General features: G+C 46.9%; 2 protein-coding genes across 4 annotated transcripts; one reads left to right on the top strand and one right to left on the bottom strand.

Moving 5' to 3' along the window:
• Window positions 1-59: 59 nt before the first annotated feature.
• Window positions 60-23,018, bottom strand: LOC126542410 (synaptic vesicle membrane protein VAT-1 homolog). Of its 3 annotated transcripts, none has more exons than XM_050189469.3 (7): window positions 22,931-23,018; window positions 10,479-10,779; window positions 7,181-7,391; window positions 6,664-6,834; window positions 4,773-4,862; window positions 1,280-1,524; window positions 60-261 (listed from the first exon to the last, which is right to left on the bottom strand). In XM_050189469.3, the coding sequence occupies exons 2-7, from the start codon at window positions 10,743-10,745 to the stop codon at window positions 178-180; spliced, it is 1,068 nt and encodes a 355-aa protein (XP_050045426.2). In that variant the 5' UTR covers window positions 10,746-10,779; window positions 22,931-23,018; the 3' UTR covers window positions 60-177. The 3 variants fall into 3 exon arrangements, with proteins under 3 accessions (XP_050045426.2, XP_054933207.2, XP_054933206.2); XM_055077232.2 differs by lacking the exon at window positions 22,931-23,018 and adding an exon at window positions 12,821-12,951; XM_055077231.2 differs by lacking the exon at window positions 22,931-23,018 and adding an exon at window positions 12,707-12,794.
• A 575-nt stretch (window positions 23,019-23,593) lies between these two features.
• On the top strand, window positions 23,594-25,607 carry Nmd3 (60S ribosomal export protein NMD3). The gene has a single exon (XM_050189465.3). It carries the CDS (start codon window positions 23,763-23,765, stop codon window positions 25,296-25,298), a length of 1,536 nt encoding a protein of 511 aa, XP_050045422.1. The 5' UTR covers window positions 23,594-23,762; the 3' UTR covers window positions 25,299-25,607.
• The last annotated feature ends 2,104 nt before the right edge of the window (window positions 25,608-27,711 follow it).

The following is a 27,711-nucleotide window of genomic DNA, read 5'->3' as shown; positions in this document are numbered from 1 at the left end:
CTGCATAATACACAATTCTTGCAATTCCGCAAACGAGGCTGTCTGCCATATTACGAAGAGCCGCACGTAATAGAAATTTATTCTTCACACGAGGTTCAAAATAGTAAAAAAAAAAAGATATAATAACAGGCAGCAATCCCGCTTCCTTGTTCGTCGCCGTTATTCGTCCTTCTGACATCACTTCTTGACTTCTTCGGGAGGCAAAAGTACTATTTTGCCCACATTTCTTCTCTCCACTAATTGTTCCATACCCTTGGCAACCTGTTTAAAATAAAAGAAGGCAACATTTAGTTTAGTATTACGGCTGCCTAAAAAAGTCGCAGTTTCGTCGGAAAGGCAAAGCATTGACAGCATTGTATTAGACAACTACATGAAGCACCTAGTTTTATCGGCTGGATAAAACGCAGTAAACATTCACTTAATTATTAAATTAACAAGCATGGTGTCATGCGCGCACAGGCAGACGTGAACAGATCTCACTCGGTGACCGCGAACACTGTTTTAACGCTGGCGTGATGAAGATCGCCGGAAGCGAGTGAACGCTTCGTGCCGCCTCTCGCCTCGACGCGTCTCCGAAACTGGAGGTTACGCTGTCTCCAACACCAGATGCGCGAGAAGACAGCGCACATGTAACCAACAGCCATCTCGGCTCGGCCAGTCTTTGCACTCACCTCCAAGATAGTGCGCGGGGCCATGTATGCGCTTAGTCACGCCATGCGCAGCCACGGCCGGGCTGAATGAGACGCGCGCTCGCCTGGCCCCTTGGCACGCGTTTGATCCCGTTACCGCGTGCTCACAATGTTCTGCTCATATACGTACGCGACCACCTTCTGCGTCATGATTTCACGACACGTACACCTCCTGGGAAACGAAACTGATGCACAGAAAAGCTATCATAGCAAGTTATACTAAATTATATAGGGCACTCTGAGACTTGCCATGGATTCTAGGATTTCAGAGCCTAAGACCTTAATTTAGTTACACAAAATAAAGTCGGAAATATCGTGTCATCACTCGTTTAACAGGTGTTGAATATGTTTGTCTGGCTATACGCATATCATGCACTCTAGATGACCAGGGTGATGCATGAAATGACGCGCTCATAGTAACAAGCACGAGTACACGCAACAACAGGCAACTGAAGTGTTTGGTTCAGGACATGGTCTCGGTAAATTCTAGGAAAGCAGGTTATCGAATAACCCAGAGACATCGATGCGACCTTGTAGGACTTCAAGCGCGACTAGACAGCGAGAGATGACAAAAAAAGGAGGTGAGGAACCTCGGCAAAGGGCCACTCGGAGTCGATGTGCGGCTTGATCTTTCCCTGTTCGTAAAGCTCGGTGAGGTGCTGCATGACGTCGAGCACGCGCTGGGGCTCCTTCTCGGAGACCGTGGCGAGGTTGAGGCCGCACACGGCGTGGCTGTCTTTGGACAGGTGGTACACGTTCACCAGCTTGGTCTGCCACCACGTCTGGAACGTCTTCCACGGCCGGAAGTACTGGCCCCACACCATGCTGCTTACGCCTGCGATCGGCACATGCGCAACAGCAAGTGCGCGCGCAGTGAGCGTGGCTAGTCTGAATCGAGGGCCGAACAGAACAGAGCTACCCGTAGCTGTACCGTTGCTGTTTATTACGGGGTTAAAGCCTGGGAAAACATGCGATGGTTTAAAGCCGGTTACCACAAGGTGAATCAATAATGAAACCTCATCAAGGTCGTAACCACGTGCTGCAGGGGGGGGGGGGGGGTTTAGGGGGTTCTGACACCCCCCCCCCCCCCCCCCCCGAAATTATCGCTGCGGCGATACACTGTTTAGCGCAACTTACATACAGGGTGTCCCAGTTAACGTTAGCTAAGCTCCTAAAAATAAAACATGGGATATACGAGGACGCAACCAATGGTATTCTGTCAGCAGTGACGTACCGCACCAGGAGGATTTTTTTTTCATAATTTAACTATCGATAATTAGATGAGAATATTAAATGATCTTTCTAATTACTGGATTGATGGTGCAGATGTTGATTATGTAATCATTGTTTTAAAACACCCGATTCAGTTGTTTTCAGTGTGCTATGTGTCGCCTAATTATTTTTGCCGCGTTATAAAGAAAATGCGCGATATATGAAAACAACCGCATGATCACGAGTCCGCGCGCTGCGACATGTACCCAGGCGTTAGTTGGAAGAAATGGAGAGCTTTAGAATAGGGACCCCAATAGTTCGGGTTCCCGAAGAGCTACGCGGGTGTTAGCGTTGGTGCACGCAGAAGTGAAGAGCTTTAGAATAGGGCTTCGCGTCTGAGGGAGGGAGGGAGGGAGGGAGGGAGGGAGGGAGGGAGGGAGGGAGGGAGGAAGGAAGGAAGGATGGATGTTATGAGCGTCCTCTTTGGAACGAGGCGGTGGGTTGCGCTACCAAGCTCTTGCTATTATACTGCCTAATATCCTACTTAGGTTAAACAAGAAAAAAAGAAAAACACTATGAACTCCCACAACCAAATTTTCTGATCCCCTATTGCGAATTTTGCTTTTGTACGTCTCCGCTTTTTGTCGTTTCCCCACTTTTCTTCCACCAATCCTCGAACCGCCTCTTACTAATCCCTATTTCGGACATTACATTTCCGCTGCTCTCGCTGAACCCAAGGGCTTCAGGGAGGCCAGTGGTGCCTAAATCGACCGCTGGGAAGACGTCTTAACATTCTAATAAAACATGCTCCATAGTTGATGATGATGATGATGGTGATGATGATGCCCTTGATGAGTTTGGCGCATACCACTCACGGAGATTGGCCAAGAGTCGGGCAGACATTGCTTATGTGTTCAGGTAATGAATTTAAAAATCTATAGTTTTGTTGCCTAAACTTAAGCGAGGAAAATTCAAAACGGTTCAGTAGACTGTCATTCAATCAAGAGAAAAAAGATTATATATAATATAAATGGGGCAATAGTTTCCCTAGCTTTACCGCAGCAAGCACATGCTTGTTCTTCCTTCTTATATCTCGCTTTATAGGTGCGTGTTCTAAGGCACCTCGATCTCGCTTCGAAAAGTAATGACCTTCCCTTTGAGTTATCATAAATTGGTTCTTTCCTGATTTCGTTTTTCCTTTTAATTAGTTACTCATGGCAGGTTTCCTTTCCATTGCCGCCACCCATGAGATTATTTCAGCCTTTCTGACTTTCCGCTTGCGTTTGCGTTTGCAGTGCCACCACGGCGTCAAAGAAAATCTATTATAAATACTAAAATAAGATATACCATTTTGATAAGAAGAGTAATTTTGACATTCGTGTTTCCGCGTTTAGTTACGATTTAGAGGTTATTCTATTGGCAGCAAGCAATTAGTTGCGCTTAGTTTTGAGTAACCAAATTTACGTGCTTTCACCCAACATTATCAGATGTTTGAACATTAATAACGTTGCCTTCACCAGCCAAGTTAGGCCGTGTTAGGCCTACGAGCCATGAAATCGACAATCGAATTCGGAATCAGCGGCGCCTAATCGATCAGTCTTCATATGAGAGACTAGTTGAGAGAAAGTGGCAATCGCACTCACTTCGCCTAGCTTGCGAACTTCACGCGTTACCACGAATTGGGCCCAGTTCTGTGCTAGGTTAGAGCCGTCGCTTCGATGGATGCCGCCATGTTTGTTGATGCAAAGCTTTTGGGGCTCCCGCTAGAACAGTGAAGCCACGACCAGTGAAACAGCGTGCCCGACGCAAAACACAAACGCAGTTTAGGTCTCGCGCATGCGCAGCGGCTTCGACGCTATTTCTTTGGGGCCCCAAACGTTTGGGGCTCCTAATTTAAAACTCTCTAACTCTGCTCAGTGCTTGGCTCGCCGGCCACGTGAAAAAAGCGTGGCATCGGAACTGCGAGCTGCCTCTTCCGCGAGAAGCGCAAAGCCAATGCAGCGCGTAGCGGCATTGATTTGGAGGGACAAAGGCACTGAGCAGAGTTAATACTCTGCTCGTCGGGAAAAATCTTTCTCACAGTGATTTTGCCCAGAATATCACGGCCCTGACCCTCATAAAGAATGAAGAAATTCAGAAAAAGAAACAGAGAATTCGACACACACATATGAGAGAGAGAGAGAGAGAGAGAGAGAGAGAGAGAGAGAGAGAGATGGTTGACAGCTTCATGTGCCAAGCCGCGATCCCTGCAGGGAAGAAGGAATGGCGTCTCTTAAATTCCTCTACGCAACCTCTTGCGTCTCTCAACAGCGTCACCTACAGCAACGCGTTATCGGATAAAACCGGTTGTCTCAGGTACTGCAATCCTCCTATATCCTGCAAGGTGATGAACCTTAATTGTTCACTTGCACCTTATAATTGTGTTCCCTTTTACATTTCTTCCACCTGTGCACTCTGGACGGTACAAAATACACACAGGGTCGAATATGTGGGCTCACCCTGGAAGTACGCGAATGTACTTCTCGCATTCATTAGCACCCGTTGCAAAACGCTTGTGCTGACTAATCGATCACAGACTAACAGACTATCACTTCGCAAAAAGTTCAGCAAATACAGAAGGGCTGAACAACCCTGGAGTCGCGCGCGGAGCACCGCAAGACACATCCGTCGAAAGCAAAATGTGAAGGCGCCAGTTCACCCATGAAGCTACGGTTACCAGGTAGCTTTACGAAGCGAATCCTTCTGTATCGCTCTATAGCTTATAAAACAGTATATGCGTGTATCTTTATGAAGTCGTGTACGATGCCTTCCCATTGCGGAACGTATGTGTCGCATTCCCACGTAACCGGCTACAAGAAAATGAACGCTAACCAATATGGATGGCGCGTCCCATAGGCTTGAGCAGGGCCCTCGCGCGGGTAAACTCTCCGCCGGACAGGCAGTCCATGATGATATCCACGCCTGCAAAGGAACACTGCACGTCAATCTCGGGGAAACATATTTTAAAGGGAAAACTATATAAGAGGACACACGTAAAGTTAAACCGCATTGGTAAATGACACTCCTAAAAAAATAAAATAAAAGGAAAGACAGAAGGAAAGATCTGGCTTACCGTGAGCGGAGGCTCTGTAAGCAAGAAGGGACACAAGAGCGAAAGCTGGCGTGGCGATGCCTGATCAGCCTGACGCCCCGTTCAAGTTCCCGCACTATAGCGCCTCATGACGTCACGGATTGTCGACAAGGAAGGATTACACTGTGTCCTAAATGAACCAATGGCTCAACCCAGCGACTTGGGAATCATATCCTGTGCAGAAACAGCCCGAAACACAGCGTGAACACGCAAAAGTCCTTGGAATCTGTGACCCCGCACTGACACATCAGCGCTATAGGACTTGGACGCGAAATTCAAAGGGGTGAGCTCTGGCGTCCATTTGCTTCGCTGGTAAACAAACATTTCTCGCAAATAAATGCAAACAGCATCTTGAAAGTATACTTATACCCACCTAAATTGGTTTATTGTTGCTTTTCAGCGTCCCTTTAAACTGGCAACGCGAAGTGTACCGCATTTTTGCGTGTTTAACCTGCCTTGCATGCATACAGCCCTCAAGGTGGTATCCAAAATTCCGCTTCTCAGAACATATAGTTTGACCCACACAAAATGGCGGACGTAGCTCTATAGATGAGCGTCCTCACGCCATAGCGCCACCAACCTTGTCTCATTAGCTTCCTCTCTCCATATGTGCTGTTTACACAGGACCCGCGGCCGTGTTGTAAGCACTGCAGTTTCGTGAGCGTGAGATCGGCCTAAACCTAAACACGTGAGAGAGAGAGAGAGAAAAAAGCAAGGATAGGAAAGGCAGGAAGGTCAGCCAGAAGAGCATCCGGTTTGCTACCCTACACTGGGGGTGGGGGAAAGGGGAATAGAAAGAGGAAAAGGGTAGAAAGTGAGCACTGAGTGCGTGTGGGCGGGACACTATGCACAGGGACACTATAAACGGTCTCGTAAGCCGGTGCACTTCAAGTATTGCACTAATGCACGATTCGCTTTTCGTGCCAGTGACGGGTGTGACCACGGTCCGAGTATCTTTGACTCGTTGAACGGTCTTAGTCCAGTCGGTGTAAAGTTTCCCGCAGGGAGAGGCGTTGTAAATCGTAGCGGGGGCAGGTACACAATAAGTGCTCGAAGGTCTCCTCGCACCCACAGGAATCGCACATCGGGCTCTCGGCCATTCTCAAACGATAAGAGTATGAGTTCGTGAACGCTACTCCCAGCCACAAGCGGTACAGCAAGGTTGCTCCACCGCGGGAAAGGCTAGATGGCAGTTGTAGCCGTAGCGTGGGGTCCAGTTTATATAATCGGCAATTGTAGGCACTTGAACTCCAGAGATCTTGCGACTTTTTGCGTGCATGTAGGCGAAGTTCCCTGGCAGCGTCCGACCTCGCCAACACGTGAGAAAGCCTGCTTAGTCGCTGAATTCTGTTACAAGCGAGAAAAAAAAAAGGGGGGGGGGGAAGAGGAGGGTTCTGCGTTCTATCCCCGCACAAATAACCGGACACAACAACTAACAGTCAAACCCTTATTAAGCGACTCGTGCAACTACCATCACATAGCAGAGCTCCAGGAACAATGTTGTTTAGCCCGTACTTATCTCCCTGGTAGCTGCTTTCCGTTGAAGCACGTTGGGCATCCGCGGCGTTGCGTTCTGTACCGCATTGTCATGCTATGCGAATATACACAAAAGGCGCGGAAGAGCATACGTACCATTAGGCTCCATCTTTCTCACTGCAGCGATGAAGTCCTCGGTATGGTAGTCTATAGGGTGGGTGACACCGTTCTGCTGTGTAAGGGAAAACTTGGACGCCGATGATGTCCCGTACACTGTCACGTCTTCCACTGTGTGACACAGCTGGGTAGCTGCCCAGCCCACGCCACCTTGTGGAGAAACACGCTCGGCATCAGAGGCTTGTGAACGGTAAGCCTTGAGCTACACAGAGCTACACAATGGTATAGGGTATATGCAGTGACGTCATCGAGGTCACCATATTATAATAGAGATCGCACGGCAAAAAGCTGCCCGTTATCTAGATTACCTTATCTCCAACAGCACTCTGGAAGCTGTGAATCGGACTGCAATATGGCGTACGTGACGCTATAGGAGCACTTCCTACAACTTGCTCTCCCGTTTTCGGCGTGCGCGCGTCCATTGCCACAACTCGCGCGCGACCATTACGCAATTTAACTACAATCGCATAAGGCGTACGAACGACGGTGCACCCACCTCCGGCCGCCTGGACGAGCACCTTGTAACCCTTGCGGAGGCCCCCGAAGTCACAGATGGAGAGGTAGGCCGTGACGTAGTTGATGGGGAAGGCAGCGGCTTCACTGTAGCTCATGCCGTTCGGGATGGCAAAGCAGTTCTGCTCGGGCACTGCGGCCAGGCTCGTCCACAGGCCGTAAGTGAAGCACCAGCACATCACGCGGTCACCCTCCTGCGCCGGTCACACTAGGCATTGCTCAAGGCCAACATTTCTCGAGAAGCACTCTTCGAAGTGCTGACGACACTAACCTATTAGATCCAGTCTTTTCTACACATTGGAGAACGTTCGTTTCTGTGATTTGCGGTAAGCTGAATTTAGGCGAAGCGGGGCACGTTAGCGTAGCAGGACTAAGTTAACGTTAGGCGCAGCATATAGCAAGTGAAATCGATAGCTCTATACAGGGTGTCCCACATAATTTGAGCCAAGAATTTAAAATGAAAGGCACGTCGGAAGCGAATTGAACCGAACCCATATTATTCGCAATAGTCTATAGTAACCCAGACATTTTTTTTTTGTTTTCCCCATAACTCACTAATTAATTAAGTTTAATCACCCAACTTTTTTTAATTATTGGCTGAGGACCCCAAGTATGAAACGCGCAGATTTGTAGAGCATCTTCAGAAACCACCGATCGAGGCCACGCGACAGAGCGCTTGCGCATTGGTATCGTGCTGCTCTCAAGCGTGCGTTCGGTGAACAAGGTCATTTTTAAATTCTTGGCTCAAGTTATGCGGGACACCCTGTATAATGCTTCGCTAGTGCGCTCAACAACTTTTACGTCCTTTGTCGAAAGTAACCAAGTATTCAAGTCCAGCATAAATATGTTGACGCTTGCTTTCTGATGTTTCCGCTGTTTCGTTTTACAGGCTGCACTCTGCATATGGAAGGTTAGACGAGAGCTAGTTCCGTGATAACGTCCATGGTCGCAGTTGGCGGCGCACCAAGACGGAAGGAACAACTGAGACACGCAGAGGAGGATAGAAGGAGGAAGAGGAGAGAGCAGAACGCGCTGGCGCGCGAAGCTGGCGTTTAATTTCCCCCGTGTTCCATAGATCGGTATCACTTGCTAGAGAAGGAGAAAGGCAGGTCGAGGTTGGTAGAGGAAGAGGGCAAGCACAGCTGGCGGTGCATCCTCCCTCCATGTGGTGCAGTTCCTAGTTCTGCCATTGGGCTCACGCATGCGCGCACAGAAGGTCCGTGGAAATCGGCAGGCTTCAGCGGAAATGCGGCGAGGACGGCCTATGAAAGGGGAAGCTCCAATTGGAGCACAATTTGAGGACTTCACCAGAGGATGGCGGGAGAGAAATACAGTGAAGCGAAACGAGTTGAGGATCGGGAGCGAAAATGAAAGGCGACACAAGACCATGGAGGAGCACCAACAATCCAACATGTACAAGGAAGCCAAGAAAAATCGTCGAACTTTACATACGGGTGCACAGGCTGTCACCTTCAGGTAGCTTGTGCGATAGTTCGAAAAATAGAATCAAGGGTTTTTTCTGTTGTTGTGCCAATATGAAAGGAAGCTCTATACGCTGGAGACAATCATACTCGGCAGTCAAACGGTTGTACGACAGCCGTTCTTTTTTTCATTTTCGTGTAAGCATATATATATATATATATATATATATATATATACTGCCACTATACAGAAGCCCTAGCACCTTGCGATTCATCAAGTGCGTTACCATTTTCAGGGAAAGTGTACGAGCATTCTTTCTGAATGGGTGAGTCATTTATTATTTACGAAACCAGAAAGAAATAACAAATAAACAACGACAGAGACCCATTAGCAAGGTGGCCGTGAACATCATATACTTGCCTCTCAGCAATGCGGGCACCCGAACTATATCCCGCGAGCAGAAAAGAAATTGAATTGAGGCCACAAAGGTCTAGCCTTAAACGAATATGCAGGCGCACTCGCAGTATAGCATCCCACGATGGTTCGACAATCCCCATGTTACCTATACGTCAGCTTTCATCACTGTGGCGCGATTCAGAAAATATACTAGTGCAAAAAACTTCGCGCAATCATCGTTATCAACATCTGATTTCCCACATCTCAATTTTCCATCGAACAACAAATGGTGCTCCACTAGAAAAATTGAAGTAACGATTAAGAGACTACGGTGCCGAGTCCTCTCCACTGAACATTTACCTCCACAGGTCTGGCCTGGCTGCATCATCTTTGTGTCCTTTACGCAACGAGAGTGAATCTCTGCAACACTTCTTTTTGACTTGCCGCCTTTGCATTACTCAACGGAAAAAAAATTTTTGGGAGAACTCTTCCAAAAGCTTGGCTTGAATTTGAATCTTCCTGTAATTCTTTCCTTTAGAGCTACCGTACTGGGTTACAGCCACAGCAACGTTTGTGAAGGCCTCTGCATCTTTCTGCGTGAAACAAAAAGAATTGCATGCTAGAATTCTTCTTAATGCTTAATATCCTCACATAATTCTTCTTTATGTAATACTTAGATAGTTGATTATTCATATTTGTAACAGCAGACACTTTAAATCCCATTTGCAAGATACTTATTTCATTTCACCTCAATTTATCAAATAAATTGATAACAGTTTTTTCACCGCCCGATTCTTAATTGGCCCATCCCCAATTGTGGGTACGTGTCATGTATTGAAAGCACAACAACAAGAAAAAGATTGTAGGAAAGGAGAAGTTTACTTCTATTTTCCAACAGCCTCCTTTCGTACCATCTACGAGGACTACATAGTCCTCGTGGACGTCGTGTCCTGGCTGTGCCTTTCGCTGTCTGGTCATGCGACCACCTTTTTTACACGCAAGAAATGTGGTTTTCACCTCAGATTCCCAAGCAAGACTGGCCCTCAACTGTTATACGTACATAACGTTTTAGTTTCTGCATATCTACACACTCTACTAGTAATGCGTTGCCGTCATTCCCTGCCATAAAAATTACGACCCTTCTCACTGAAGCATGCGTCGTATAAGGTTACCATTCTTATTTGAAGCTATAAGCATGCATGTTATATGACGAATACGGCGTTCCTTGTCGCAGCGCAGAAGTAAAGGCACTGCGTTTCTGTTCTCCGGCGGAATAGCTCAGGTGACGGCCTTGATCGGGGGACCGAGGCGGGATGTCCGCGGGAAAGGCACGCGATCCGCATTATTTCTCTCTCTCTCTCTTCAGCTGAACTGAGGTTAGCGTGCCCGTGTACATTAGGAGGACACCGGATTGACAACGCCACTGGCACCTGAAGAGTTTTAATTGCGTTGTCAATGTATACCTTGAAGCGGGTGACGGCGCTGCCGACTCGGATGACGTCGCCAGCGGCCTCCATGCCCATGACAAATGGCGGCCGCTTGTGTCCGTGCACGTACAGGCCCTGCCGCACGTAGTTGTCGGCGAAGTTGGCGCCGCACGCCCGCACGCGCACCAGCAGCTCGTCGTCGAGCAGCGAAGGCACGGCGACCGTGGCCTCGTGCACCGCCAGCTTGTCGTAGCCGCCGAAGCCGGTCAGCACGATCTCGGAGCGCATGATCGGCTCGCTCATGGCCGCTCGCTGTGTCTATACGAGCTCACTCGACCTGCAGCGAACGGCACGTCAATTAGGCTGGGTGAAGGCGTCGGCAGCGTTTTACTAAGGCGGTATAGGGGAGGCGATCTTGTGCGAACGGCGCGCTAGCGTACGAGGAAATCGGTTTTGGGAAGTGACCGCAAGGAACACACGAAGGAAAGGACAACACGAAGCGACACGAAAAGGACAACCGCTTCGTGTTGTCCCTTTCTTCGAGTCTCGTCTGTTCCTTGCACTTCCCAAAATCATGAATTACCAACTGGCCTACACCCACACTCTGCTACGAAATTGGTAATGGGGAAGTCTCAATGCCATGACTATACGGCAGGATTGGCCATGACTTGGTCATGACTGGAGATCGGATGTTTAGGCACTAAGAAATCCCGTTTTAGGCGCCTATAAAAGGCAGCAAAGCTGTAATATATAGGCGTCAAATACTGTCCTTGAGGCGTGTACATAGGCTCAATTGACGACGTCCACTGTGCATCTGAGGATAAATTATGATTGTCTATAAGGAACACAGCGGACCAAACGCCTGTTTTGTGTAATTCCCTTTATCTTCTCGATAGAACGGAATGATGCAAGTTGCGTAGGTTACAACATTTATCTGAAATTGATTAGGCACTATGAGAAAAGTCGTGAAAGCAGTGACGAACAAGCACCATCTCAAGGTTCTCATGTTGCGCCTTTTTCACCGAGTATTGGTTTGTGCGCAGAAAAAGAACGCTCAATGTCCACCGAAAGGCACATATCTTGTACTTCGGGAATTTCTATGATCCAACATCCTGTGGAATTCCAGAATGTTCGCCGGTCAGAATATTTGACAGTTCTTTCAGTACCCAGTACTAAAAGAACTCCAACAACACTCGGCTTTTTTGCCTGAGACACATTGAAGTTCCTAACTCCACCATTATTTCTAGCTGAAAAGGTATAAAGAGGGATTTGAGTAAAACTTAATAGTATAGTAATTAATTTGGTTAGTTGAAGTATCCACAACAGGAAATCTCGTTCCAGCGTGTCAAAAGTACTACCACATATAACGGTGTTGCGTTATGTTTGTCCAGCGCCGTGAGTTCAGAAATTGAATGCGGTTGTGGACGTAAAGGGACACTTATTAGTATAATTGTCATATAGTTCAATAAAGCAATCTAATGTTATTCTAAATGCGTGTTGCCCAATTTAGCGCAAACATTTCTACCATGACAATGCATGTCACGCCATTACATGCCGAGGCAATCATCGACATGAGACGTGACAATTGCGACGCTTATAGCACAAGAGGGGAAATGCTACACGGGCAAGGACATTATGTGAACACATGCCAACGCGCTCTTTCTCTTGCTGAGCGACTCTTTCCACGCATAATGCGCTCGTGCGCACAGATATCCTAATTCACGAACAACGTACTTAGACTTGTAACACAGCGCAACAACGTACTTAGACTTGTACTTTTATACAAGTCTTCGACTCCGTCACTCTATGTACACTTCGCGGCTTTGAGACCAGCGACATGCAGCGTGCCACGAACGGAAGAATTTGGTAGCGCTTCATTTTACGCAGCGCTGACAAGTGTTAACTGGAACATCAATGCAGTTCGCCGCATTTTGGGGGCGTATTTCTCGAAGTTGCACGGTCCTATAAGCGCGGGATTTTTACTAAGTGAATAAAGCTTTTTTTCTTTTTTTTTGCTGTTGGGCTTGAATTCTGCAATAGCGATCGACATGTATTCTAATGTGAGAAATTGCAAGTTTCATTAGGGTAACTGTTGATTAGCTAACGTAGCACCGTGATTTTTTGTGCAAGCCGGCTTCTTCAAGCAATCCAGCTAGATGTGACAGAACGTATTTTTCTGTCTTTCCAAAAAAAAAGAAAGAAAGAAAGAAAAAGTCTCCATATAGGCAAGCTCTTCAGATATCAACTTCATGACTGCGACATACTTGATGCCCACAGTGACAACACGTGAGCTTTTGACACAGCCCCGAACAACTGGTTTGCTTGAGTTTTCCACGACAAAACGTGAACACATCACGCGCACATATAAGGCCTCTTACCTCTTCAATGGGACAGCGGCAATGATGAGGGGGCTGGCATTTCTCTGGCAACACCGGCTCCTCGTTTATTGCGGACGAGTTGTGACCGGCAGACATAGGAACGCTCATACTGCTTTAGCTAGCACTTGCCACAGCGCGCGTGAATAATTGATCGTTACGGTTGCCACCATAACATTACCTCACAAAAGGCACAGCTGCTCGTATAATGGATATAAACGTCTCTCGCTTCACGTTTTCTACCTGAAGAGTAATGGCTAGAATTAGCACGACTAATGCCCATGATACCCATGAGTTAGAGACGATATATATACAGGGTGTTCCAGCGAACACTTGCAAAAATCTTTAAATGTTGCCTGTGGCATATATCACGATTCTAGTGCATGAGCTGGTCTACTCGAAGCGGCGGACATACTCGAACACAAAAAAATTAAGATCCATAATTGACTAATGAATAAAAATTCACTAATTAAGTATTTAACTCATTACATTATGGGCCCATATTGCAATTTACAAATTCTAGTCGTGGAGTTCGCAAGGCGGATCCACTTGGAACGAATTTTCGAGATGACAACATGGGTCATAACATAATTAGCTAAAAAGTTAATTCGTGAATTATTCTTGATTAATCGATTTTGCATTTCATTTTTTTTTTTTCGTGTAGTGTCCGCCGCTTCAAGCAGACCGCCTCCTCATAATCTAGAATTGAGCTATCTGCCACAGGCAACCTTTCAAAAATTTTGAAACTTACATATACTAAGCAAGATGTATCCTACACAATTTAGGAACACATGCTCGTGGTGCGGGGCAACCCCCACGCTTTACCATATAACCTGGGAGTGTAAACGTAACTACACATTCCACCAATACAAAACCCCGAGTGCGGAGCAGTGGGAGAGCCGGCTCACCAGCTGCGAGCTCGCCGCCCAAAGGGCAATGGTGCAGCACGCAAGCGAAGCAGCGCGGCTCAGTGGAGCCCTGGACTAGGGGCCCAACCCTGCTAAGAAGGTCAAGCGTCTGCAGCGATGAGGACGAAGACCGAACGCTAAACCCTTAATGGACCAAATAAAGTTCTCTCTCTCTCGCTGAAACACCCTGTACATGCGCTGTTTCAAGGAATCTGACATTCGTGCTTAACTGGGTTTAATATGGATTATTCCAGTCCCCCCCCGAGCTGTGGGCCGCGCCGGAATCGGCACGCGGCCGCGAGGCTTGAGAACTAGAAATTGTTTGGCGTCGATGGAGGGCAAACTATACGGTTCCAAGCATGAAACGGAGCCTAGAATACGAAAGCACGATGTCCAAACTTCACCTTCGTTTGAGAAACTCTGCGTCAGCAAGCAAGCTTTTTCTCATACATGGTGTCAAGCCAACCCAAAAATCTCCCTATAGAAATTTCCAAAACGAAATTTCCGATTCGCGTATAGCGCTCATTTGCTCCTATTGAATATCTCGTGGCATTTCAAAAAAGCTGGGAGCGAAGGTCACACGTTGTAATTCATATTTTGCGCGAGGCCTCCCTAACTTTCATTTATCATGTGCTCTCTCTCCCTCTCTATGCGAGGCCTAGCTATCGTTTGAACTAAGTACTGTAACTTAAATTACTGCTCACAGCAGAATGTCACATTTATTTAAACTTTTGTCTGGACTTGCAAAATTAAAGAATTTTTGTTCACAACACAGGGCTCTGCGATGACGAAGAAGACACAGGAGCATGGTGAGCCAGTGACAGAGGGCAAGCAAACAAGCAAAACTAATTGTTCTTAGCTGATCCTCTAAGACCCTTATTTTCTTGAACCCTCGTATAGCGCCCTATTCATGGCCGATCCCGTAAAGTGGGTTGCGCCATTTCACTCAGGACAGCCAACATCAAAGGTGTGTTCCACTGCAGTTACTAAGGCCGTCATCATCTGCAGCAATCAAACACATCACACAAATTACGTAGCGATGCGTTCAGCCTTTGCCATGTACATTACATGTACATGTTGTATTCAAAATTTGGTGAATACAAACAGAAATGATAAAGCGCGATGTTGTACTAGCGGCAGCCAAGTTGTAAAACGTATTTATTTATTTATTCCATTGCTTATGCTGTGCATTTCAAGTTTAACAAAAGGCCGAAATATAATATAAATTACTGCTCATAATTCCTCGTTTTCTGTTGTCTTGAAGGCTGGACTGGATGCGATCTACGAGGTGGTTGTAGTGAGTGCTCGGGGGGTGCTTGTTTTTTTCGGGCAGCTTGCCCTACGGCATATATGTGTACATAAATAAATACAGTGTGTTCGTAAAGTCATGGTGCACTTTTGACCGGCCGCAGGAAATCAATCAAACAATATGGAAACGTAAATTTTCACCAAATAAAAGGAAAGCTCTCCGAAGTTTCATATTTGTTCAGTTAAGTTCGATGTGGCCTCTCTTTGTTGCCCTATGCACACATCTAAATTATATTCAAGTTTTTCCCACACACGGTTAAGAAAGTCTGGTGTAACAGAGTGAATAACGTCTGTAATTCTCTGTTTTAAATTCGTTGTGCACGCGACGATATTCACGTTTCACTTTGGTCACGGATTCGAATTTAGCAAGCCCACAGAACACAATGAACGTTCCTCTGTACCGTCCACGTCTCGACTGGCGTGGGCTGATCCGCTGTTGCGCAGTTCGTGGTGCTGCGTCATCACCTGTGTGCACACGCCCTTTCCCATCATACTACGAAAACTTTGAGAGCTTTCCTTTTATTTGGTGAAGATTTCACATTTCTGTCTTGTATCGTTGACTTCCTGTGACCGGTCAAAAGCGCACCATGACTTCACGGACACACTGTATAAGCGCGGATGCACTATATATTCATGCAGAAATTGCAGTAGTGGCTTCGCGAACTTATCGCCCGCAAGCCAAGCCTAAAACTGTCTGCCTGATATATAAGGAGTTTCGCAGCTTTTGGCAAATGTTCTCGAGTATGCCTCATTCCAGGGCAGAGCCAGAACAGATGATGAATGTCCGCTGTAGAAACAGGAGCAGCTTATTTTGTACAGTTCATTGCGCCTTCAGGAGTTGGACCACATGCCCAGGTGACGGAAGTTGTAAGTGCAGCCCCAGCCTGTATTCTCCGAAAACAGACTTCTTCCACCCGAGAAAGACTGCGGCGAAGGGAGTAGACAAAATGAAGGATTGAGGCGTGTGTGTGTGAGGCCTCCGCGGAAGTGTTTTTGCACCCCGGCCCCATTCTCTGTCTGAGCTTGACCGGGGTTGTGCGCCCTTGCGCTAAGCAGGAATACCCCAACTGCTACGTAGAAACCGCGGAACGTCGCCGAATAGGGAACAAGCTTATTCTGTATGAACCAATAAGAAACTGGTGGTGACGTTCAGCCTAGGACCGTACCGCAGGTTTAATCTACAGCAGAACTCCAGTGAACGACGAGAAACAGGGGGTACAGAGGCTGTTATACACACCAAAGAGAAAAAGAAAAATCCGTTCCAATGCACACGTTGGTATCTGTATATATGCAATGCGGTTAATGAAATGCTATGCAACTAAATGGGATGCATACAATAATGTCATGGAATGTTTGCTTGTGCACTACACGGTTTTGTGGGTGGAGGTTATTATTGAATTTCAAGGTTGCCAATGGATCATAGGAGTGCAACTACCCCCAGCACCTCTCCCCCCTGAAAGACAAACGAAAACACACGTGCAGGCAGGCCACCGGCAACACAGGAAAGGCTGAAGACATGAGATAAATAAGAATAATTTTATTACAGAAGTAGGCATTCACTGCTAGCAGTGGCTCCTAGTCACGAAAAACACACAGCTAACTAGACTAATAGAAGCTACAGCTGCTCAGTGTCAGAGTCCTCACTATGTTTTTGCCTCTCCAGAAATTGCCTTTTCATTTCACGCAATTTTTCGTTCTTCCGGTCAAGTTTTCGCCGTTTGTCCATCTTTATTCGCAGCTTCTGCGCCGAGACGCTCATGTCTCCGTTGAGGTGATCGTCTAGTTTTTCCAAAAGCACCTTCCTCGCCATCTTCCGGTTCTCGTGAAGCAGACGGCTTTCATGGCACCGGACCACAATGCCTGTCGGAACAAAACAACGGTCAGCATTGTAGGGGAAAGAAATACGGGATGCTGACGTCCACCAACGACATTCTAGATTACGCATAACACAACCAGTTACAGCTCTTTCCGACGTCCCTTTTCCATTCAAGAGAACTTTCATGTAATGATGTGTCCTTTCGAGATGGAAAGAGAGAAGGTAGGAAAGGCAGGGTTGTTAACTAGGTGCCCTTCAACGAAACATTAAATACTGTGTTTTAGCCTGCCAGCAGGTAGCGGCATCTTGTGAAGCTCTGTTTACTCACAACGGACTCGGAACATATTGTGTCACGTAAGTATTCCTGTGGGAAAATAAAGGAGTCATTATACCTTAACTATAATGTAGCTGCCGACGTCTTTACGCCAGAAGCCAGCATCCCACACTGTTCCCGCAGGAAAAAAAAGTACCCTAATGACCATGCTGTCTTTATGTCAGTACAGTAAGCTATGGTAGAACTCAAAAAGAAAAAATAATTATGGGATTTTACGTGCCAAAACCAGGATCTGATTATGAAGCACGCCGTAGAGGGAGACTCCGGATTAATTATGACTACCTGTGGTTCTTTAACGTTCACCTAAATCTAAGTACATGGGTGTTTTTGCATTTCGCCCACATCTAAATGCGGCCGCCGTTGCCGGGATTCAATCCCGCGACCTCGTGCTTAGCACGCGCAACACCAAAATCACTAAGCAACCACGGCGGGTGATGGCAGAACTCATGCAGCATCAAAAGATGACGCCACCACCGCGATGCTCGTGCCACCGTCTCCGGGATTTTGTAGACAGCAGAGTTTTAGCTTGTTCGTAGATGTGTTACCGTTCGCGGAATATGGGTTACCGGAGAAGTGTACGGCAGCAACAATGCTGGTAGCGACGCTTTGTGACGTAGAGTTTAACCAGAGAGCACACAAAGCTTATACGGCAGTGGCATACCGTACTTTACTTAACTGCTCGTGTACACTCTTCGTAGCGATATAATCGTTAACGTGCAGTCTTTTTATTATTATCTTTCGACAAGAATACTCACGCTGCACAAAAACGCTTCAAACGCATTGTAGCTGGAAAAAATGACAAAATGATGCGACCATGCAGCTTCGCAACTGCTGTTCACGGCTCCAGTAACCAGGTGTTCGGTACACGGTAAGAAGTATACGGATAAGCAAAAGCCTTACACATCAGAATGCAGCGACCAGTACCGTTATTCGATCCCGCAGTCTCGCGCTCCCTGCAGGAGAACGCCACAGCCATTCATCCGTCGAGGCGAGTTTCAAGCGAAGCAGCGAGGAATTATATGAACTGTTACAGTGGCATTCTCGACCAACTAACCACTAGGAAAGCTGGAAAACTGAGTTACGTCGACGGGTAAAAGAGAGAGAGATAGAAGAAATTACCGCCCAAGCACTCCGTACAGATGGTTAACCAGCGAAGCTGAAACGCGCGGTCCCGGTGTTTATCACTGGGTTAATCCCGACGGTTCATTAAACGACGGCTTGGTAGGCTGCCGGATCCTCGGTACGCAGGTGCTGCTTGCGCTCGGCTGCACGAGCCTGTTCTTGTGCCCGGGCTGCAGCATCGGCACGGCGTAGACGCGTTCGTTCCCGGGTGTGCTCGCGGCGTTGCTCATCAAAAGCTGCCTGCTTCTCAGGAGTACCTATGACCTGTGGTATACCCATTTCGGAGCCGGAGAGAAACTGCTGCGCGTGCGCTCGGCTGCGACGGAGAGCAACGTCAATACTGGCGCTGCTAATCCAACACCACGTAGATAGCACAAGCCTTTTTCACTCCGATTCACGACGTCATGTTACTTGGCCCGACTGCCATAGAATCTAATGGGGTTGCTCCCGAGTAGGCAACAGTGATTTAAAAAAAAAGATTTAAATTATATTATAGGGTTTTACGTGCCAAAACGACGTTCTGATTATGAGGCATGCCGTAGTGGGGGACTCCGGAAATTTGGACCACCTGGGGTTCTTTAACGTGCCCCTAAATCTAAGTAGATCTAAGTACAAGGGTGTTTTCGCATTTCGCCCCCATCGAAATGCCGCCGCCGTGGCCGGGATCGATCCCACGACCTCGTGCCCAGCAGCCTTTGACGTCACTGTTTTCATCACGCCAACCTTGTCGATGGAAATTTCAGGCCAAGGAGCGTGACGCCATGGGTCGGAGTAAACAGGCCTTATGCTATGCAAGTGGTGTTGGCTAATCTCGCGCCTCTCTCTCTCTCTCTCTCTCTCTCTGTTCTTGCGCATGCGCAAGGGGTTGCGCCGGAAAGAGTTTTCGGCGTGCAGGGGACCGACAGACGGACGGACGAACCAGCTAGCCATATACAGCTTCGCTGTAAAAATTCACCGACGATTAAGATACTCCCTAACGCAAAATTTAAGCGTAGCTCTATACGTGTTTTCATTTCACGATACAATGAGGCATCGAACCGATTCCCGCACCGTCTGGCAAAGCCGCGACGCGCCGCGCTACTGACCCTTTCCGCGGAGCGGTTTGTTCTAGAGAAACGAGATAGCACTTCCGGCGGCGCGCCGCACGTCGCCTAAGCGACAGCGCACAAATACGAAACCATTACCGCTTCCACCTTGCTTCTGTGCGTTAAGCTGTCGGAAATGCAACTGAGTTTTCGCTAATGCACTGTGCTCCAATCATCCTGGATTGAATCATGTGAATTGAAGACGTGTGTAGTAGTTGGCTGCCAAAATAGTGACTGGCATATTAAGGAATGGAATTAATCTGTGGAGCCAAGTTCGCGGACCATTGCTGTGACCGTGTGTACGTATTACCGGCACTTTCTTCGAGGATACAGAAATTTGCTCATCCGCCAGCGTTGTATCGCTAACCTTCAAAGAAAGTGCTTCAGCCGCACCGGAACGTCGGCAACAGTGAGTATACCACTCGTTAAACAATGACTGACAACGGGACTGTAGCACCGCTTCCTGTCATAGTACGTTTCGCGCACAGTATCTACATACATCTAGCCCAACTAGAAGAGTCTGTTGCTGGGCCTGTTGGTACATACTTTTAGAAACGATGGAACCCAGCCTTTAAGACGCAACCACCAGGAGAGAAGCAGACACACACACGCCGGGAGCGTGTGTCTGTCTGCTTCTCTCCTGGTGTTTGCGTCTTAAAGGCTGGGTTCCTTCGTTGCTAAAAATACCCCAACTCGTACGGAATCTTACGCTCACTCTATTGCCAACGTGTCAATAAGTGAATGACGCACACTTGAATATATACGCACCATATATGACGGACCACACTGATGGCGCACGAATGGTCGAAGCCGAACGTTTCGTGACCACAAGAGTAAGCTAGTTACTAGCGATAATACATCTTTACCGCAAAGTTTTACAATGTACAAAACGGCTACGTTTCAAGCCTTGTGCGCAGCAAGAACCAATCTATCGGAACTGAGCACACCCGCGAGCGATTAGGCAGAAATAATCAAATTGTGACCGCACCAAGGAAATTTACTGAGTCAGAAATGTGACAGGCCGCTGCTTCAAAATATTTGCGAAATAAAGAATGAAGTGCAAAACACTAATCCTGATTCAATTCATGAACGGAAAGTTTGGACAGCTTGGAATAGATATTTAGCCTCGCTTTTAAGACAACCACCGTATACGCTGCTCGCGCCGTTTGGACATAGCTTAATCAGCTTCCAAAGCGCTTTTGCATGTTTTCTGTAGCTGTGGCCAAACTTCGTGTCGTCCACCCAGTCATCGTCTACGATATCCCCTGAAACAGAAGTTTGCCAAGCCGCACCGGCGTCATACACACCCATTGTAAACGCGCAGGCAACGGAGACAGTTGAGGCAATGTCTACTTCAAAACATGGCAGCGCCTATGGGATCGCTGCGAAAAGGGTCAATATATAGACCGGCCGCAATGTTGCTGCTTCCCTGCAACTACAGCTTATGTAAGCGTAACCTTTACCGAAAAAACGCTTGCGGCGAACGCTATGAGCGAAGTTGAGCTTTCTGGTTTTTTCCTTTCCCCTGGACGACCGGCACCGCCGTGGATGCGCGGACGTGAGCGTCATCTGGTTGTGCATCAAGGTGGCTTCTCCCGTTTTTCCATACCGCGCTCTCTTCGCTATCACAGTCTTTCGTCCCTCGCTGCCCTCCGCGTTCGCTCTTTCATTCTTTGCTGAGCTCGTTTGCTTGGTAATGCCGAGGTAGGCCGAGGCACGCCGACGCTCAACGCAGGAACGGGTGCCTAAAGAGCTGCGCTCTAAAAATTAAGCAGATCCAACGCACGTCCTCGAAGCTACGTGAAGTGATTAAGCATATGCTATAAATAAGGCTATCTTATTCTAACGTCTTTGGCGCAAACTGGCGCGCGCATGTGCTCTCGTGTACACGTGCTACGCAATGTGACACACACGGCGGTCTTCTGAAAGAGCTATGTCAGCGATGGCACGATAGGCCTACAGGTTCGGGCTGTTCTGCTGGCATTCGGTCTCGCCATCGCGCACGCATTTTAACTTTTTTTTTAATGTGAGCTATTCGGCAAAACAGTAGCAGTATTCACGCAAGTCTGGGAGGGTTTGGGAGTCTGGGAGATTTGCGTTCACGCAAAACTGGGAGGGTTTGCAAAGAAAGCTTCGCTTTAATAATAATAATAATAATAATAATAATAATAATAATAATAATAATAATAATAACTTGTCTGAATGTACTGTCCAGTACACCATGGCCTAAGGAATTATTCACATTTAGGTGCTGAGAGCTTGCCTTAAATCAATGTTTTCTTGCTCCCCAGCCTTCTTGTGCATTTCAAGACGCAAAGCCGGAGGATCGGCACAATATATCCGTTTCCTGAATTACCATTTACACGGCAGCTTCAGTTAATCCCGCAGACCATCAACATAATGAGGGTTTGCTGCATATTCTATGCAAATTTCATAAAGCACCAATAATGAGTTCACCACACAGCTTGCATTACTTCAGCAGGAAGACTCAGTACTAATACCAAGCATACTAAGCACTTTGATATCTCCATCAACTCAAAAAAGACAAGTGAGAGAAATACCAGTGCGTTTAAAAAGCTGCACAGCTAAGAGGAAAACAGGGTCTTCATATCATGTGATCCTTCATCGTCACATATAAAGTTGGATGAGTGATAAGAAGCGATGACGTTGCAATCTTGCAAACGACGAAGCATATATGTACAAGTTGAACATCCAAAGGCTCCGCAGAGGAGAGAGTCCTACCTGTAGGAGTGTGGCAGAGCATCACGCAGTTAGACAGTTTGTTGACTGCCTGCCCCCCTGGACCACTGCCGTGGACGAACTGCTCGACGACGTCTTCTTCCTTCAAGACCGGCACTTTGGAGCGGTCGATTCTGTGGGCACATCTAGTGCACTCGATCGTGGCTGACGCAGTTGTGCGCGGGCAGTGTGCGCGAAGAATGACCAGTGTCAGCCTGCCCGCTGTCCCCACAAGTCCGGCTAACATCTCCTCATATCAGCCGCTTCCTTTCGAGGAATGATTTTCCTTTCTACAAAGAGGATGACGATGTCACTAAACGCTGCTCAAGTGTAGCAATCGATTCTTAGTAGAACCATCAGACAGCGTTTCGACTGTGCCCCTTGGCACAACTATCTCAAGGCAGTAGTTGGCGCTTAGAAAACATGTCTACTTCAATGTTCAAACTATACTAGTACTGTTCTAGTTCACTACAGTTCAAACGCAGTTGTTTCGGAAATAATACGTGAGAGTAACAGCCGTACTCATGTCGTCACGCAAGAGTAAATTAGCGCGAACCAAAAGTAGAGAGGGCTGTCTAGGATTTAGAGAATTCCCATTTCTGTCATTGTAATACCACAAATCTCGCTATATATGTATAAACATTCATGGCATTTGCAATGTGTACAACATAATGACCGCGGCAAACGGGATGCTATAAAACGTAAAAATAAGGGTACAGCTGTTGTCCTCGCGTTCACACCCGTCTTTAGAACCAATCTCGTCAAGTTTGCTCAAAACAAAAGAATGTACTTTCTACTCACGTTAAAGTAAAACTGACGTTCCTCTGGTTCCGTGAGCGTTTTTCGCGCTTCAAACTCTTCTCGGAGCCTCTTGAAGTAATAATTTTTATCAGACAACTCTAAACGGTGCCCGTAACGTACCAAACTTCGGTACAAGCTAAGGACCGCTTGCTTGCTGGGTGGCTGCGGCATCACCTAGAAATGTAATATTTGTCTAAAGCCCCACACGCGAGTTCGGCTGTGATAAGAGAGAGCAGGCTAACGTGCTGCTAGATGCCAAACACTGTATTATCATTTACAAATGCCGTCAGCCTACGCAGCACTGTGGAAAGAAGAAACAGTGAAATGCCACCTTGAAAGATAAGATGAAAGCATCGAACTTATACAGATAAATCACACACAGGCCCCACCGAAACCAACGCACACTCCCGCATGAATGCTCACATGTTTTCGAGAAGACTTGCTCGACTCAGTACTTGACTTGGCTTAAAAACATAAACGTGCAAGTCAGAAATTGCCTTAGTGCTCAAAACAGTAACTCTATGCTCAAAACACAATCCTACAAACCTTAACAAAAACGTCAACGAGTAATTATGTTGTACCGCTGAACGTTCTTATTTATTTTGTTACCTTAAAACGTAGATGCAGTTTAGAGTACGCGACAGCAGGGGTCGCAGAGGACGGTTGCACCAGGTTGCACGGTTACGCTTTTTCAGCATCATGGCCGTCGCGCCTTGTGGCATGTAGCAGCACGTGTATAATACAACGTGTGATACAGCTGTAGATACTGCAAGGCCTGCAAGGTAATACCATAGAATAAAGGTCCCAGTGTATTCGTCCCAGTATTTTCGCCATGGAATACGCCACCGAGGCGAGCGGCACCGGAGGCGAGTGCAGGATCCTCTGCTGCCAATGCGGTGTGCCGATAGAGCCGAATCCATCGAACATGTGTGTCGGTTGTCTGCGCACTCTTGTTGACATCACCGAAGATATACCGAAGCAGGGTACCATTTACTTTTGCCGTGGTTGTGAACGCTATTTACAGCCTCCAGCTCAGTGGGTCTATGCTACGCTCGAGTCGCGAGAGCTTCTTGGCCTGTGCCTAAAGAAGATTAGGGGCCTAAGCAGTGTCAGGCTGATAGATGCCAACTTCGTCTGGACGGAGCCACACTCCAGGCGCATCAAAGTCAAGTTGACCGTTCAGAAAGAGGTGGTAGGCGGCACCGTGCTACAACAGGTCTTTGTGGTCGAGTTCATGGTCAACCACCAGATGTGCGACAAGTGTCACCGCCGAGAAGCCAAGGATTTTTGGCGGGCGCTTGTGCAGGTTAGGCAGAAAGTGCAGCACAAGAAGACTTTCTTTTACTTGGAACAGCTCATACTGAAGCATCAAGCGCACAAGGACTGTCTCAACATAAAAGCATGCCATGACGGCCTCGACTTCTATTTTACAAAAAAGGACGAAGCTCGCAAGCTGGTTGACTTCTTTCAAGCCATGGTGCCCTGCAAGTATATCATGTCGCAACAACTAATTTCGCACGACATCCACAGCAACGTCTTCAACTATAAGCATACGTTCTCAGTGGAAATCGCCCCAGTCTGCAAAGACGATATTGTCTGCCTTCCGCCTGCTGTTGCAAGGTCCCTCGGCAGCATGAATCAAATCTGCGTCTGTCTCAGGGTGACGAGTGCCATACACTTGCTGGACCCGGCGACACTTCAGGTTTCAGAACTATCTTCGCAGCAGTTCTGGCGGCAGCCGTTTAATGCACTGTGCACGCCCAAGCAGCTGACGGAGTACGTCGTCATGGATATAAATTTTGTGAAAGATGTAGATAGGACAGTTTTTGCTGGCCAAGGGAAGCTATCCTATAGGCACGTCCTAGCCGATGCATGGGTCATTCGTGCTTGCGAACTGGGAACTCACGAGAACTACATCCACACCAAGACTCACCTTGGACACCTGCTGAAACCAGGTGACTCTGCCTTGGGCTTCGACCTTGCCAATGCCAACGTCAATGATGCTCACTTTGAAAAGTTGAAATCTGAGAAAATTCCAGAGGTGGTGCTCGTGAAGAAAGTGTATGGAGATCGCATGTCTCGTTGCCAGAGACGCCGCTGGAAGCTCCAACGCCTTCAAGTTGACATGGAGACAGACACGAGCAGTGTGGCAAGAGATTACACAGACTTTCTTGAGGATCTTGAGGAGGATGTTGCCTATCGTCACAATGTCAACATTTACGTGGATCGTGAGAAGATAGCTGTTGACACCGATGATGAAGATGGTGATGCACCACGTATCACACTCCAAGAGATGTTAGATGACCTTCAATTAGTAGATGATCCAATGGGAGATGGAGGAAACTGTGAAGACATTAACCAGGCCTAGGGTATGCCAGGCAAATGCCACTGTATATTCAGATTAAATACAACCCTGATAGTCACCACTTGTCTGCATTGCACCTAAACTTTGCCTACATTCCAGGAGAATCTGTGCCAGTAAACAGCGAGGAAAAATACAAGACGGAGAGGTTCTTTCTGTTCTAAAAATTCACCTTCACTGTAATCTGACGATTCCTTCCTTTTTGTACAGGCAAAGCGATCGTCTTTCAGGGTGCTGAGATGCTGAAAGGTTGTGAAGAAAGAGCGGTGCCCTGCTTTGATGAAGCAATAAATGTAGCTTGTAGAGTATTTTCTATTTAGTGCATCAGTGTCTTATCCCTTCAGTAGATGATCACAGTGCCTTGACAGATGTACGTGACATATGTCACTGCCAACATACTGTAGATTATGTGCTTTATTGAAAATGCAAAACCTCAGCTGTGCCTTCAGCTACCTACCATACTTGTCCCACCATTTTGGCATGCTCTTATCATTGCTTGAATGTTTAAACTAATGCTCATAATGGCTTTACAATCGATATACTTGCACCTTACTGAAGTGGCAGATCAATATTAGCTAGGGGATAGGTGCCTTAGAATGACTAAGTGTAGCATGATTTAAGTTCTTGGGGTGTCACTGAAGCTGTGCTCACAAATGTTCTGTTAAAATTATTTCTCCCAAACTGAGGCATCTCTCCTCAGTTTGTGTTTTGTGCAACAGCTGTGTTCTACTATCCCAAGAACCACATCATCCTGTGATTTGAATAATCATCCTTTTCATGGATGTAAAGACCACTTCTATAATGCCCCTTGCATGAGGCACGTGCTCAAGCTGGTGGAAAACAACGTGGTTGAACTGGCAGGACACGTTCCGTTAAGTTCTTGCATTTGCCTGCATCGCCCATTACTGTCTCATCTAGCAAGAATTATCGCACCTCACGAGACACAGCGAGCACAAAAGAAATATCTCTTGCGCAGTTCTGTTGTGATGAATTCACGTAGCATTGTTTTCTTCCAAAGTGGCAGAGGCATGAGCTCTCGTGAAAAAAGGCTGTCTACATGTAGTTGATATACTCAAGTACTTTCCCATCTATTTTGCCAGGTATGATTCATGTTGAACACACCTCTGCCGTTTGTTTTATCACAAATTCAGTACTAACCACAGTCAAGATTATTTGTAAGCTGCAGGACACATGCTGAATTATTAAGTACAGTTGAACATGTGGTGAACTCCTGTTCTTTTGGAGTCTTTACACTGTATACGAACAGCCAAAAAAGAAAATGCAAATATCAGAAAGCAAGGGATTTTGATGTTGAACTCGTTCATAGCTACAGCAGCAGGCCAACATAGCTGACACTGCCATATTCTGAAGAACAACCTTGTGATGCACACGTCTTCCTCGTCTGCTACACTATTGCCTATTGGGCCGTCTGAGCCACTTTGAATCTCTGCCAAGTACGACACACCAAGCGCTGAATATTGCACAATGGTGCAGTGGTTTGTGCATCCTGCTGTCAAGTGCACATTGCCACAAAGGCATGAGTTTTTATCAGTGGTGGGCAAAGTTTTGCTTTGTGTATGAAAGCTCTTGACTTCCCACTGTGTTTTGTCAGTGTTGGTGTATACAGTAGAACCTCATTGGTACATTCCTGTTTGTTATTTCTCTTGCACTCTAAAGCACTAGTTCCATTTAGTTTCCGCAGAGGCACATGTATTAGCTTCCCTTTTATGTCCGAAAACTGCCACTGCGCACCACTGACATAGCACATCTGTCGGCAGCGCCTACGTTGACAATTGCGTGTAGCCGCTGAAAACAGTCACTTATCAAAAACTGCAACGTGGCACAGAAGGATTGCCGTCGCCATGTCGAGATAATTGCCTGTTGCCAATCTTAACATGGTTTGTAAAGTTCAAAGCCAAGCCTAGAGGAGGTGGATGAAGGCTCAAGTGGTTACTACCCCACACCCATGTTTGTAAATGCTGTCGTAACATTCAATAACTTGTGTGGTTACTTTGATTTACAAGGCTGCGTGGAAACTGAAAAACGGCTTTGAGTGTTTGAAAAGAGGCCGTTATTATTGAAGATTCCATTTAAGTGTGAAATGGAAATTACAAACTTAGTGTGGCTCGCCACAACGGCTCCATAAAATGTTTAGCATTAGATCTATGATCACCAGGCAGCGATAACGAGCTTTACTGAATAGGTTTTTGATAGTTTGTTAACCTCCTATTCAGCTCCAAATAAGGTTTTGTGTGGGAGCAGCTTTATGTCTCATCAAAAATGCTGCCAAATTCGTTATTGGATGTAGCGTTTTCCTTGATCCTGCATTCCTTTTCCTTGGTCCCTTTAAAAAATGTGTCAACAGGGTTCTACTGTAACACAAAGTGTGCTGAAATAATGGAACCATTGAATGTCATGC

Source organism: Dermacentor andersoni, chromosome 2, assembly GCF_023375885.2.
Source record: "Dermacentor andersoni chromosome 2, qqDerAnde1_hic_scaffold, whole genome shotgun sequence".
Lineage (NCBI taxonomy): Eukaryota > Metazoa > Arthropoda > Arachnida > Ixodida > Ixodidae > Dermacentor > Dermacentor andersoni.
The sequence above is the reverse complement of the archived record's forward strand: the minus strand, read 5'-3'. Positions and strand labels throughout refer to the sequence as shown.

Excerpts from the sequence above, each read along its gene's own strand:
- LOC126542410 (XM_050189469.3), bottom strand. The coding sequence starts at position 10,745 with ATGAGCGAGCCGATCATGCGCTCCGAGATCGTGCTGACCGGCTTCGGC. Across the intron at positions 6,835-7,180 it reads GCTCGTCCAGGCGGCCGGAG|GTGGCGTGGGCTGGGCAGCT; the intron begins GTGGGTGCACCG and ends TTTCTCCACAAG. Across the intron at positions 4,863-6,663 it reads GAGAAAGATGGAGCCTAATG|GCGTGGATATCATCATGGAC; the intron begins GTACGTATGCTC and ends GTTCCTTTGCAG.
- Nmd3 (XM_050189465.3), top strand. The coding sequence starts at position 23,763 with ATGGAATACGCCACCGAGGCGAGCGGCACCGGAGGCGAGTGCAGGATC.